The 14,705-nt window shown below is 44.1% G+C and overlaps 1 protein-coding gene across 7 annotated transcripts in view; it reads left to right on the top strand.

Annotated features, from left to right (window-relative positions):
• The window catches only part of arhgef10 (Rho guanine nucleotide exchange factor (GEF) 10), a 99,136-nt gene that overhangs the window by 80,813 nt on the left and 3,618 nt on the right, over positions 1 to 14,705 (top strand). For all 7 annotated transcript variants that reach the window (XM_072690039.1, XM_072690041.1, XM_072690040.1 and 4 more), the window contains one exon: positions 14,037 to 14,159. In XM_072690039.1, the coding sequence (XP_072546140.1) occupies positions 14,037 to 14,159 (123 nt within the window). The remainder of the gene's footprint in view (positions 1 to 14,036; positions 14,160 to 14,705) is intronic.

Genomic DNA, 14,705 nt, shown 5'->3' with positions numbered 1-14,705 from the left:
TGCACTGTCTATGTTGCACCATGGTCCTGGAGGAACGTTGTTTCGTTTCACTGTGTACTCTGTATGTAGTTGAAATGACAATAAAACCCACTTGACTTGACTTGACTTGACTTGAAATTTGAAAGTATCACAGTGGACCCGCATACAGAAATAGCCCCAAATGTCAACAGCTCGTTCAGTAAAGCAGTCAGGCCTCATACGGCTCCACGGATCAGAGCAGAACCGGGGGTTTGGGCTGGAAAAGTAATCTGTAATCTGCATGTTTGCATAATCTATTCTCCAAATCCTAGGCCTGTTTGAGTTTCACTGAAAGCTTCCCTTCCCATCATGCAGTGAGTCAGCCTGAACGAGCGCCTGCAGGCTCGTCCACACAGCAGCGGCATCGGTCTGAGCCTGTATATGAGAATGTGCTCCAGTAGAAATAGAGGAGCTGCTTTAGAGTTAATGGAAATTTACTCACCAGCATGAATCAGTAGATTTCATTAGGATTGAGGAGTGCATGCAGTGGCCCAGAGAATACACGGTACTCGTTATTAGGGTTAATTCTGACATTTCATTAATTAAGTGCCACCTGGAAACCTTAAACTGTAAGCTGTTGGATTGGTTTTGTATTGTGGGAATTGTAGTGGTTTAGGAGTATTACTATGGTAACTGTAGTCTTGTTTGCTCCCCCCCCCCCCCCCCCATCGTATTTCAACTCATGAAATCGTGGAGGATTGGATGAGGATGATGTGGGTGTGTGTGTGTGGGTGTGGGGGGGGGGGGGGGGACGTATTGAACATGCCAACGTTTACACTTCACTGCTTCATGCTTCAACTCTATACAGGCTGTATTACCCACCTTGGGGATGAACTTGGGGTTAATTCTGTGGGTTAATTCCCAGTTCCCAGTTTATAGATGTTTCTGCAGCTTCTATAAATGAATGTTGAAAAACGTTTTGTCTTCGTGTATTAGTGAGTCTGGTTTGTAAGGAAGGGTGTGGCCTATCTGAGTAAAGTGGGCTGGGAGTGAGTGTGACCATGTTAAATTTGGCCTTTCCAGTTAACCCACCAGTTCGTAGCTCTCCCTAGCACCAGTAATGCTCTAGATGCTAGGAGGGTATGGACTTCGCCTGCGATACATGCAAAGCCAGCCACCGCCTCCTTTCAAAATGCCGCCGGATTGCTAGGCTGCCGACACACTCTGATGAAAGCACCGGATCCCAAGCTCCACAGTATCAGACGCCTTTGTCGGCCATCATCTCTTAAAGAGGGGCGATGGGAGAGAGCGCCCTCTATCCGCTTGGACAGAGCGTGGACAATTTATTGCACACTGATTGCAAAGTGGCATGGCTCCGGATTCAAACTCGCGACCCCCAGGCCATCTGCATTACACTGTTTTATGTCTCCTCATAACTTGGTTGTTTAGACGGCCTGTCCTTGTTTGGCTCTTGTTTGGCTCTTTTTGGATTTTCTGACTGCTGGCAGAGAGCGTCATCTATCTGTGTGTCTCGTGTGTTTGTCAGAGCTGAGCAAGCTACAGTGACATTTCTGTAGATGACTGTCGGGTCGGCCTGCTCCTTGCTGTCAAGAGCCCTGAAGACCACAGTCAGCGACAGTAGCAGTGACAGCAGCTGTGGCAGCAGCAGTGACAGTGCAGATAAGGACAGTTTTTTGGTGTTGCTTTTTCTTTCGCTTCTGAGAGTTGATGAGTGTTGCCGCTTCCTCAGAAGCAGTAATCCTATTCTTTGACTGTAATGGAGTTTGAGCAGGATGTTGGGAAGTGATCGAGACGTCTAAGAGTGGAGCCATCATGGCCGAAAACAAATTAGCCTGTTGTTTTTGCCGTGCCATGGATCATTTGTGTAATGAACTAGATTTGTCGCTCTCTTTGTTTCTCTGTATGTCCAGCCTCATAAATCTCATCTGCTCTCATTAATGCCATCAGTCTGAGGATTAAACCGGTGGTGTCAGCTGACTAGGGCGGAAAAAAAACAGCCTGTGTTAGTCAGAGCGCTTCATTGTCCTAGTCTCCCTCATCTTCTGCATCTTTGTGATTAGTGTTCTTCCTGGTTTGTGTGGGCTGTATGAAGATAAGAACATTGTATAGGAGAATTCTGGAGGATTCTGACAGCTCAGTGTATAATTAAGGCAGTGCCCAACCAGCGTAGACCAGCCGCTCTGTGTCTTTCCAGACTGTCGTTTCCTAAAGCTTTTCTGAGGCCTTTATGTGATGTAGAATAACCCCGGAATAACAACAGTCTAATGATTAGATCTTAAACTAAACATGTGTATGAGGGCCCATACTTTTAATTCCTTTACTATATAATTGATAGTGGATGCTGAATAATTCATAAGGGTTCCTGAATAGTTCATAGTGGATGCTGAATAGTTCATAAGGGTTCCTGAATAGTTCGTAGTGGATGCTGAATAGTTCATAGTAGTACCCGAATAGTTCATAGTGGATGCTGAATAGTTCATAGTAGTACCCGAATAGTTCATAGTAGTACCCGAATAGTTCATAGTGGATGCTGAATAGTTCATAGTAGTACCCAAATAGTTCATAGTAGTACCCGAATAGTTCATAGTAGTACCCGAATAGTTCATAGTGGATGCTGAATAGTTCATAGTAGTACCCAAATAGTTCATAGTAGTACCCAAATAGTTCATAGTAGTACCCAAATAGTTCATAGTGGATGCTGAATAGTTCATAGTAGTACCCAAATAGTTCATAGTGGATGCTGAATAGTTCATAGTAGTACCCGAATAGTTCATAGTAGTACCCGAATAGTTCATAGTGGATGCTGAATAGTTCATAGTAGTACCCAAATAGTTCATAGTAGTACCCAAATAGTTCATAGTGGATGCTGAATAGTTCATAGTAGTACCCAAATAGTTCATAGTAGGACCCAAATAGTTCATAGTAGGACCCAAATAGTTCATAGTAGGACCCAAATAGTTCATAAGGGTTCCTGAATAGTTCATAGTGGATGCTGAATAGTTCATAGTGGATGCTGAATAGTTCATAGTGGATGCTGAATAGTTCATAGTAGGACCCAAATAGTTCATAAGGGTTCCTGAATAGTTCATAAGGGTTCCTGAATAGTTCATATAAGTAACTAAATAGTTCATATAAGTAACTAAATAGTTCATAGTAGTACCCAAATAGTTCATAGTGGATGCTGAATAGTTTATAATGGATGCTAAAAAGTTCTTTGTGGATCCTGAATAGTTCATAGTGGATGCTGAATAGTTTATAATGGATGCTAAAAAGTTCTTTGTGGATCCTGAATAGTTCATAGTGGATGTTGAGTAATTCACAATGGATAATGAATAATTTAGATTAGATACTGAATAATTTATAGTAGACACTAAATTATGTGTTTTAAAATGAAAACTCCAAAATAAGCGGAGGCTTCTTCCTACATGTGTTTAGCCTGCTTCCTACATTCCTGATCCAGCTAATCAGCAAATTGCCCATCCTCAGTTGAAGGTGGTGTATATAAATCACATAAAATTTGCAGGCCGGATGGGTGCCACTGGTCTGGTGGACTTGAGTGGGTTCTGATTGTGTACGACCCTCTGTTACCTACACAAATAGACGAAAGTGCGTCACATGGCTAACGACACTGGTAGTAGCCAGACTGAATAAGGCCTAAAGCCTCTGAAAGTGCAGATTGCTCCCCGTGGAGTAAGAAGAAAAGCTTATCTGCTTTGTTGAGTTTGGGTGGGAAGTGGTTTAAGAAGGTCAAGTTAAAAAAGGAAGAACAGGAAGGCTGTTTGGGTCAGCTGAAGTTTGGGTCTCCCACATCGCTGACCAGCCCCTCCTTCCACTGCCATGCATTCAGTGTGTGGGGCGTCGCTGGCCTCAGTAAAGACTTCCTGTCTGGGAGTGATTCGGAGGTTCTGAGAGACCACAGAGCGAGCACTGTGTTTACATGGTGCTTGTTCTCTGTTTGCACCGTTTCAACCACTAACAGTTAAAAGTGTTCACCACGGTTCTGTTTAATGTGGCGGATCATGCCCGGCTTTTCGAAAGCAGTGATTTGTCAGGGCAGGTTCAGATGCTGTTCATTGAAGACAGTAAGGTATGTGTGTTTCCCACTGGGCCGTGTTCCCGCATGTCTCAGACACTGAAGAAATCCTTTGGGTTTTCTAGAGTTACATCACTGACACTGGCACTGTGTGGCAAAAGAAACTGAACCTGATAAGTGTTTGAATTTCTTAAGCAAATGGATTGACCATCAACTAGCAGTGAGGGAGGGAAAGGGCTGTAAATAAGTGGACCAGGTGGACCACCAGCCAGGAACCCGCTAGCTATGACTCCCCCTATTGCACAGTGCTTTAGTTAATGACATGTGAAGCTGCACAAAGTTTTTTTCCGACTGTTGTTTAAGCAATGTAACTAGATAGATCAACATACTTGGAGGAGAACACTCACTGCTCGATCCTTCTACATCGACTACCAGATGCCCGTGTTGGCTAGCATCACAGAATCCCAGAGGGGGCACAGACAGTTATACTCTTCTGGACTGACGGATGACCGTGGCATCACCGGCAATCAAAGAATGAGCAACCAATTTAGAATAAAACAGCAAGCAGTGGCAAATCCACTCTGACCCATCAGTGCATGGACTTCACAAGACCTCTGAATGTGTCCTGTGGTATCTGGCAACAAGACATTAGGAGCAGATCTTTTTAAGTCCTGTATATTTTGAGGTGGAGCCTCCATTAGCATCATTGTGCCTTGGGCACCCTTGTCCTTATAGCAAGTGGGTTCACCGGTTTCCTTTCCTCTGAGAACGTTTGGTAGGTACTGACCACTGCATACCGGGAACATCCCACAGAAACTGCCTGATGTTTTGGAGGTCTCTTGACCCAGTTTGTCAGAGTGTCTCTGATTCTTATGCTTGCCCATTTTTTCTGCTTCCGACACATCATCTTCAAGAACGGACTGTTCTGTTGATAATCAGTGCTGTTCGCTTCAGACTATAAAGTTACGCAGTTCTGGGAGTGAGTAATTGGATTGTGGGTCGCATACAGACTCTTGCAGATTAAGGAGTTAGCAGGCTTATCTGAAATTGGTCAGGTCATACCTCTCCAGTTACATCCAGCTGCAGGAGATCTGATGTCTCAAGATACTCCTTCTGGACTTGGACTATTCTGACTTTGTGTGCCTCGCAAGAATGTTGTTTCTTTACGAAAGTGTATTTGGCAGCTCGAGGTCTGTGGGGGGGACCCCCATCCTGTAGTTTGTGGCTGCATACAGTTTCTGTCCTTGCAGGAGGTTCTTCTGCAGGGGGGCTGAGAGCCAAGAGTCAAACTGTTTTGAGAGGGGTGAGGAGAGAAGAGTAGGAGACACAGATGGAGAGAGACAACAAGATTTCATACAGAACACGATGGGGAAAAGAAGAGTCACGTAGAAAATGTCAGAGTCAAGAAGGTCAAGCTGACATGGCCTGTCCTCTGTAAAGCCTGAAACTCTCATTCTGCAGGGGCATAAGATGATGTCATTTATTACAGAATAGTTCCAGATTCTGAGATTTTTTATGGTCCTGGAGGAAAAATCCAAACATGAGCTCAAGAAGAGCTGCTTTTTCCAGCACTCAGTCTTGTGTGTTTGCTTGTATTCATCTTGGGCCTTGAAGAAATGATCTCAAGCTGTATTTTTGTCTGTTTGCATCCATTACAAAGACCTAACGTCCGTGAAAGTGCCCTCAAGCACAACGTTTATGTCCCTTTTTAAGTCCTTAATTGTTCTTTTTATGACCCTTGCAAGATCGACATACTGTCCCAGAGGGCTAAAAGGCTCTTAGCATGGTTTGAAAAGGCTTTTCTGAGGTTTCGGACCTCCAAAGTTGTTAGCCTGCTAATGGCATCTTAAGTCTAATGCGAAGACAATAAGTAGCATGCTAGCACTGGTTATTCCGTTTGTTTAGATGTCCTGAATGGTGATACAATGAATATGCTGGTAAACCTTTTTAGTAGAGTTCCCTCCGTTAAGCTAGAGAGATACAGTTACAGTAGAAACTGGCTACGGTTTAGGCTAGTGTTTCTTAACCCTGGTCCTGGAGGCTCCCTGTCCTGCCTTTGTCTTGTATTCTCTGCTTTAACACACACCCTGCAACTCTGAAAGGGCTCGTTAATGAGCTGATTCGCTGGATCAGGTGTGTTAGGAGCACAGAAAGCACTAAAATATGCAGGGCAGGATGCCTTCAGGACCAGGGTTGGGAAACTGTGATTTAGCATTTAGGATTTGCATAGCCTAGCCTGTGTCCAGTGTACAAACAACATTCTGGGTGACAGTCTTGTGTGTGTGTGTGTGTGACACACATTAGAGAGGATGGTCTCAGACAGCTTTGTCTCCTGTGACCTAAATACTTACCCATGTGTGCAGTAATGCCACAAACAGATAGCGGCCTGTGGATGGCACCTACTCCTAGCCTCCATACTCCTGTACTTTTCCTCTTCCTTCCCCATAATTAACCTTTTTGGCCCGATTCCAGGCTAAACAGTCAAACTCCTGCCCACTCATTTCCCATACACCTGTAATAACTTAAGTAATATAACAAAAGTAGGGATAATGCATTTCTGTGACACTACAGCACTGGCATATGTTTATTGCAAATTTAAAGGAAATCCAGATAAGCACAAAAAACAATACCTCTGCAGTAATGTACATTTCCATTGGTGCTTCTTGTGGGATATTGGAGCCAGACTAGCTTAAACCATGACATTTGAAGCACTGGTAGGATGAACCCTAGTACATGTTTTTTCCAAGACATTGGAAGCATCACTGCAGCTGCATTCCAAAGCCTAGGCTGCAGGCGATGTAGGCCCCATTTCTCAGTCACTGCGTCACAGAAGGCTGTTTCAAAGGGAAGGATCCTTCGAATCCAGCCCAGAACTGCAGTCTAAGTTCTGATTGGTGGGATCCTGAGTGTACCAACTTCCATCCCTGGCTGTTGCCACAGCCATCCATAGCCGAAAGATCAAGAGAGCATAACTGGCCTGGACTTGACTTGGTGTCATGCAGGGGCGTCTGTTATCTAATGCAGCAGAACTGACGGTGTTCTTACCAAGCAGGTTGAGCTGTCCAGTGATTGTGCACTAGCAGCTCTCTTTCGCAAAGCTGCAAGCCATGTTCCTCATGCCAAGGCTGCAGCTGAGGTAGAGCAAGTCCTCGGTAGGATGGTCCTATGAAGACACAGATGGAACCCCACAGATGGAAGTATTGGGACATCTGCTTATCCATTGCTTGCTCTAAACTCAAGGTTATTAGCAAGTTGGGCTTCCTGTTGTTGGTGCAACTGTCTCAAAAGTTATTGTACAGGAAGAAGGCTTTCTACTAGATTTTGGAGGTTTTGTGAGGTTTTGATTTCATTTTGCAACAAGAGTGTTAGTGTGGTCAGCATGTTAAATGATCGCCTCCACAAACCACCTCTGCAACTTATCCCAGAAGTATTGAATGGAGCAGCATAATTTCTAAGCACACAGGTCAACGCTGTGTCCGCAATGAGTACAACTTAACATAGCTAAATGCATTCATTAGAAGGGGTGTCCACAAACATTTGGACATATAGTGTAGTTGCACACTCGCAGATCCTTCCCAGGCTGGCCAGTGTCCCTTCTTGACTTGACTTTCTGTTTTCTAAACCAGAGAATGTAGGTCTGTTTTTATTTCACTGCTCCCACGAACATCACCCAGTGCTGATCTGGCCCAGAGCGTGTCGAGATCAAAGCCTTTATTGTTGGGTTGGAGGCCGGCGCTGGGCATGTTGATATTGGTGGACTTTTGCTTTGGTTTGGGCCGTGCCTTGAGAAGTCCAAATATTCCTGAGAGGGAGAGAAATGGGAGAGTATACAGTGATCCTTTGTGTGGTTCTGGAGGTCATTTGCTTGCTCAGCATTATCCAAAGCTGTTTCTCCAGCCATGTTCCAAAGCAATAGGCCTTTGCTAATTTTCCTTCAGTAGCGGTTTCATTCGCATGTTAGTTTTATCAATGGACCCTAACTGACGAGGCAGCGCAGTGGCGAGGCTTAGAAAGCCCTCCTGTACAGTAGCGGATTTGTCTGCTGATATGCGAGTCTTTGCGGGGGCCTGCCTGGTGGGGTGGCAAAGAGACCAACTGTGATGTCACTCATCTAGCAGTGGATTATGGAACCACACTGACCAAGCCAAGCTGCTCTCGGAAATCATTTCATGCTGGGAGAAGTCCATGGTGTTCGAGTAATGACTGAATGCTTCAGATACAGTGATGGTACATTATGTACAAAGAATGCAAGCTTGAGTTCACGGTTATGCTTTAAGATTTCAAGATCCTCGTCCATTCCCATGTTCTCGTTTTGACGTCTGCTGACACACTGAGTGGTTTTCCCAAATAAATCATTTTTCTAGACCTTTTCTAGTGACAGAGCTAAGGTCCATGGGTCTGGTGGAAACTATACTAAATGCTAAATGTTTGAAGTCTAAATTTCCCAAGTCATTTGCCCCATCTGCTTCCATTTAGGATGGCAAGACCTGCTGGAATTTGGTCAGTATTACAAATGAGCCATTACTATCTGTACCAGTGGTGCTTCACGGTTTGTTCAGATACCCTTAGCCAGTGTGAATACACTAGCTCAGACCTACCGCAACGTTTGACACTAACACATACTAAAGTCAGTGTAGATACAGAAGATGAGCAATATTCAACAGCTATCATACATACTGTTCCTGAATGTCAAAAGTCATGAGTGCAATCTCCAGCTACTGGAATAATTGTAGGCGTTTGGTTAAGTGCTCTAAAAGGAGATGGGCCTCAGCATTTGCAGACAGCAAGCAACCCAGGTGAAGCTTGTTCCACCACCTCAGCTCCAGAGAAACATCTAGATGCTCGTCCTACGTACATCTTGCAGGATAGTCAAGCTGAACCTTACTTGAAAGCCCCAGGGAACCTAAAGTGAATCTGGTTCCCAGTGTAAATGTAAAATTATGTCTTAGATCTGGTGTATCTCACCAGTGTCTCTCTCCTCTCAATGTAAAATAGACCGTCCATACCCCTGACCAGTCACAAGGCTAACACGCCTCCGCTAAAGCCGCGAGTAGGGGAGTGGCTGCCCCGTGCCCTGTCGTCCCTCCACTACGGGTTAGCAGCAGGCAGCGGAGCCCTGGCTACGATGCTGCGTCGGGTTCTCCCATCCCCATCCATGCACTATGAAACAGAGAAGCGTCGGACATGAGGGATGACTGAGTACGCGGGGTAGCCACTCCCCTGGTCACGACTCAGGCTTAGCTTTAGCTCTCTAAGTTGCTCAAACCCGAAGATAAGGCAGAGCCATGTCAGCCTTGTGATTGGTCATGCTGGGTATGCTGACGTAAACCTAATGGGCTGGTAACTCTGTTCCTTAGCAAACCCTAAAAAAAATGTGACTCACAACCGCAGTGCAGAGGCTTTACCATGGTAACGTAAACATATTTTGTTGGCTGTTAAAGATCAGTCAGTCACACACTCATTCAGATATTAAGACCCCGCCCAGACAGTTCTCAAAGATTAGTGAGGAGTGCGTTTGTGTTTGTGTTTTATCAGATTTCTGCTTTTCGTTTTCTAGTCAAATTTTGCTGAACTCTTTACTCAACACCCACGTTTAGTTTTCTACACAAAAAAAAATCAATATAGCAAAATGTGCTCCCAGGGGCTTTTAGACTCCTGGCTTGGTTTGGGTTTTGACCATTGTTATCAGGTCTGAAGGGACTGGTCCATTTGTGGCTGTGTAGGCCTGTTACAGGAAGCCAGTGAAGAGAACACAATAACCATTGTGATCACTAGTGTAACTCAAAGAAGCACTTCTGTAGGACAGAAAACCTCTTGTAGAAGTTCTTACAAAAAAACCAAACAGCTTATAAAATGGTTCTGTTTAGGCCAGAGAGTTCCTCTATTGTAACGACTCAAAAGCACAGTTTTTCTGTCTATATAGAGCTCTAGATCGGGTACGGTAGTGACAAAAGTGTATGCTAAAGGCTACCAGAATACCAGATGAACTGCCCACTGCTAGATTTAGGAAAGGAGCATCTGCAAAATGCTGGAAATGTAAACGGATGCCAATTATACACTCCATTTTGAGGGACCAAAAGAAAGCAAGAACATTGTCTACCCTTGGATTTGGAGACCAGACTGCATATCGCTGTGCCAACCCAAAACAGCAACAGCAACAGCATGCCGCAGCTAAATCTATTCTTACCCACCGAGGATGTCACGACGAGTTTTAGGTCCCTTATTCGTGCTTCCTGCTGTGGATCTAGAGCGACAGTGATGTTATGGGCAGAATATTCAATCAGATTTGGAATCTGTAGTTGCTCCAGGCTCCAGGCAGGAGGTTATTGGCTAGACTGGTTGTTTTCAGAAGGCATATCAGGAAGCAGTACTGGTTTGAAGGCTACCTTCCATATATAAATCTAAACCTGTTTGATGTCTTGTGAATCTGAATGTGAATAAGTGCTTAAAGCCACCAAGCCACGGTTGCCTTTGTTTTTTTCTGGGCTTTTTAACTCAGTAAGGTTGAAGTAAACATCATGTGTGGTCCAGATCTGCTTCCTTGTCATCGTACAAGACTGTTTTTTTTTTTTTTTTTCCCAAAATGGCATATGGAGGTCATTGACTCCAAGTTATGCAGTTTCCTTTTTTCAAGGAGTGTAACCACACACCCAGCCCACAGTTTGATCCACAGTGCTGGGTTTATGATTCGATATTCTTGCAATATTTTGAGCAACATTTGAATAAAGGAAAACGATGACTCTGTTCGCCTCTTGCTCCTTTGAATGAGACCACAGTTGGAAGGCAGTTTGCAGGTCAATATCACAATGCATCAATTCATGGTTACCCCTTACCTTTTCCTAATGTTCCCTTTATGCCCAAGATAAAGCCAGCAGGCTAGAGGTCTGCACAAGGCAGTTTTGCCTGTGGGTCCCGCATGATCTGTGAAGTAAACGAGCAAGTGAGCAGGATCAAATTTGCAGCACAGTGGTTATAGTGGGCAAACAGCCAACAGGTTGCGGGGTTGGTACTCTCGTATGCTGAGAGCTGAGAGGCTAGCTTGGGCCACTAGATTAATGGGTGGGAAGAAAATGGGTTGCAGGTGAGCTGAAATTTAACCCAGGTTTCACCCCAACTTTAGTCACTTTACATTCCCACCCACCAGCTCCAACTCCCCCCATCACATAGTGCCACCAGTGCCAGGAGAGTGAAGGGGTAGCATGCCCTTCCTACGAGGCACATGAAGTACTAACTATTACCAACGCTGCTCAAGATGACCACATTAACTAGTATCATGCTGAGTGACTCAGCGTGTGTCCGTTTGCTGGCGTGGTGGAGCTGAAGACCCGACGCTTTCCTCCAAGCATTTGAAAAGCGGCTGTGGCTTAAGTGGTTAGGTCTTTACCCTCCTAGCAGCATTGCTAGTGCTAAGGGGGGGTTATGAAAGGGTGGTGTAATTGGCAGGACCAAACTGGGAGGAAAAGGGAGACAGGGGGTCTTTCTAGTATAGGGATCCACTGTAGTGGTGGTCTTGGTTTTGAATCATCGAATGGCTTTTCCTTGTCTTGGTGCTTTTAGGCTCTAGAGCCCAAGGCTTTATGGTTCAGCTATTTACCTTAGTTAATATTGTTTACACATGACTTTATATAACTTGCATATTATGGTTCACGGTAGTGTCCACAGAGAATCTGAGAATGCTGTGTGGGCAAAGCTGCTCATTTGGTCCTACTGGTTCCCATGGTCAAGCTAACGATGTGTGATGGTGTAAAATATGGGCCAACTTTCTCCTAATGAGTGAGGGAACACAGTGGAACTGCTTGTCCTCTGATTCATGCCGTTAACGGTCTCTGTCTTGCACAACACACTGGCTGTTTGGTGACTGATTTGTGGTTGAGGAAGCGTGGGGGCTATGGTCATTCGGAGCAGAGCATTGCAGCTTGATGGTTCCTAGTTGCAGGCAGCCGTAGGTCTGGAGAGTTTGTTTGGACCAGTAGATTTGATTGTTATTGCTGTGAATTTCAGATAGATTTCAGTGTTGATCCAAGCTTGAGCCGTTTGCAAGGTTTTGCAAGCTCTGCTCACATTTCCCCATCTGAGGAAGTGCTGTGTTTCTTAATGTGTTGCAGGTATTGTAGTTTTGCAAATACTTGCCAGCGCCTTGCCGTGAAACTGTTTGTGCAGCCTCAAACACTAGAGCTCTTGCTGGTCTCTCTTCCTTTCTCTCCACACAACCGATGGTGTATGGTTTCCCTGGAAACCAACCACCCATTGCCATAGTAATTTACCCACACATGCTCCAGAGCCAGCGTCCTCCTACACGGCCTGCTTCGAGTGGCCATTGCTTTTTACACAGTTAACACTTCACACCCTATAGCCAACACTGACGCCTTTTCACAAATGCCACATGCATTCCAAAAGGAGGAGGTAATGTCTCCGGCCTGATTTTCTGGACACACATTGAGCATAGACTTTGGGTCCAGGGCTACATTTAATGGTTTGGAAAATCAGGCCTCAAAGTGTTTTATGAGCTAATTCATCACAATCAAACTCGCACAGTTTCCCCTTACCCGGAATGGAGTCCATCAGCCAAGGCATCAAGTTTTCTCCTTTAGGTTTGCCCTGGAACAGCAAGGCTAATTATGTAGCTAATGAATAATGGAAGCTCATACCCACTAATGATCATTGTGCAAACCCAAACAGAACCATGACCAATCAGTGAACCATTTGGATGCTTAACAAGTTTTTTGCATTGGTGGAAAGTCTTTTGTAGAGGATTTTATTTACAGAGCATTTAAGTCAGGTAAAAAACAAAAGCCTTATTTTGCATAGTTTTGCCAAATTGTTATTTTTTGGACATAATTTTAATCTTTTGCATCATGTGAACAATAGAAATATACAATAGTGGGACTTAACTTTCAGTGGAACCCAATATATATATTATGATATGAATATTGGATTCTACTGAAAGTTAGGTCCCACTATTGTGGAGTCGAACCTTTTTCAGTAATATGGGAAAAGAAATTGGTTTATGTGAATTGTACTCACTCTATTAATCATTTATTTGTGCTTTCAATAACTCATTCATCATTTTTGTCAAGGATTCTGTCTAAAACAAGTGACTTAATACTTTAATTAATAAAAAACTTGCGTTGTGGTGCAGTATCATTTAAGTATAGTTGCTCCGTTAACTCCCAACTCCTGCGAAAACCTACCAGACCCTGTTTATAGAATGAAAACCCTCAGACGTTGCAGGGAGGGCACGCAGCACACTGACGCCATTTATTCAAATATTTTGGCCCCTCCCCACTCAGGAGTACTACCACTTTCAGTTTAAACAAACAAAAAAAAACTTAAGGACTGCTGCTTTAATGTACTGTTCTCTGCTGGTCTCCACTATCGCGGATTCTGCACATTAGTTTTAACACAGATTTGTTCTTAATACCTAATAACTTCCTCCAGTCATTTTAGAATCTTCTGCTACTGTTTATTTATATCTTGGTCTTAAATTTGACTTCTAGCTTCTTGGGTTCCTAGTAGTTATTTGAAAGCTGTTGTACACAGTTCATTAGAATCATTTTCTACATTTATCTTCAACCAAATTATTTTTGTTTGACTGAAAATGTTGATTCCACACTTCTGAACAGCGACTTCAGACTTTTGAAAGTTTTTGAGTGTAAAACCGTAGAACAGTCGCACAGTGTCCCACACAGTGTCAGAAACCACATTAGCTATGGAGTCTGTTGGAGATTACTTGGCAACTCTGAAGTATAGGTTGGTGTAACACCAAGCAGGTCTTTGTCAACTGACTGAATTTAGGGTAAAGGGAATGGTGGATTCTTATTTAATATATTCACAGATTATTATACAATAATCACATAAACAATACTAACATATTCCTCAATCATAGGAATGGGAGGTTTCCATTACAATGACTGGCGATTCCATGGAGCTTTGAGGTTAACCAGGAGTTTATCAACAAAACATACTGCCCTCATCACCACGAGGACTTAATGAGTTTGAACCAGGTGTTTATTTCTCCCTGCAGGTCACCAGAGGGTCTCTGTGAGCAGTCTGCTGGTTTGTCATGGTTTGCTGCTGGTGGGGACAAATCTTGGAGTAACCGTGGCTCTGTCTGTGCCCAGACTACAGGGGATCCCGAAGGTCACAGGTGGGTTTAAAACCTCAGAAGCAAACGGAGTCTTGCGCTTAAACAGGATTATTGAGATTAACTCTGCTCTGGAAAGGATTTTCAGCCAAATCCGACTGTGCAATCCACACCGACTGTGTAATTTAGCCCAAGAGTGGCCTTGATCTGTGTACAGATATCTGCCTTTTAGAGAACATGAAGAAAGGCATTCTTCTGCTAGCAGAAGTATATCAGTTATTTGCAGTTACTCCTACGATACGAATGGGTTAATCTGTTGTGCTTTGCAGATCCTGTAATTACTCAACGGGGCCCAACCCAAACCAGCCCTTTTCTTTTGAAGGCTGCCCTGTCTGCCACTTTCATAGAGATATTGTATCTGAATTGCACTAATAACTGTGAGATACGTTTGGTGGCTGGAGGCTTCTGGCTGCTCCCTAGTGAGCTTTTGCTGAGGCTGGGTAATTTCACACTCCTGGCACATGAATCTGACTAAGTCCTGGAGGCCTCCGGATACTGCAGCAGCACACTCGAGATTTAGATAAACCGCTATTGTCCAGATGATTGCTG

Source organism: Salminus brasiliensis, chromosome 10 (assembly GCF_030463535.1).
Source record: "Salminus brasiliensis chromosome 10, fSalBra1.hap2, whole genome shotgun sequence".
Taxonomy (NCBI): Eukaryota; Metazoa; Chordata; class Actinopteri; order Characiformes; family Bryconidae; genus Salminus; species Salminus brasiliensis.
This window is presented reverse-complemented; position numbering and strand designations above follow the sequence as displayed.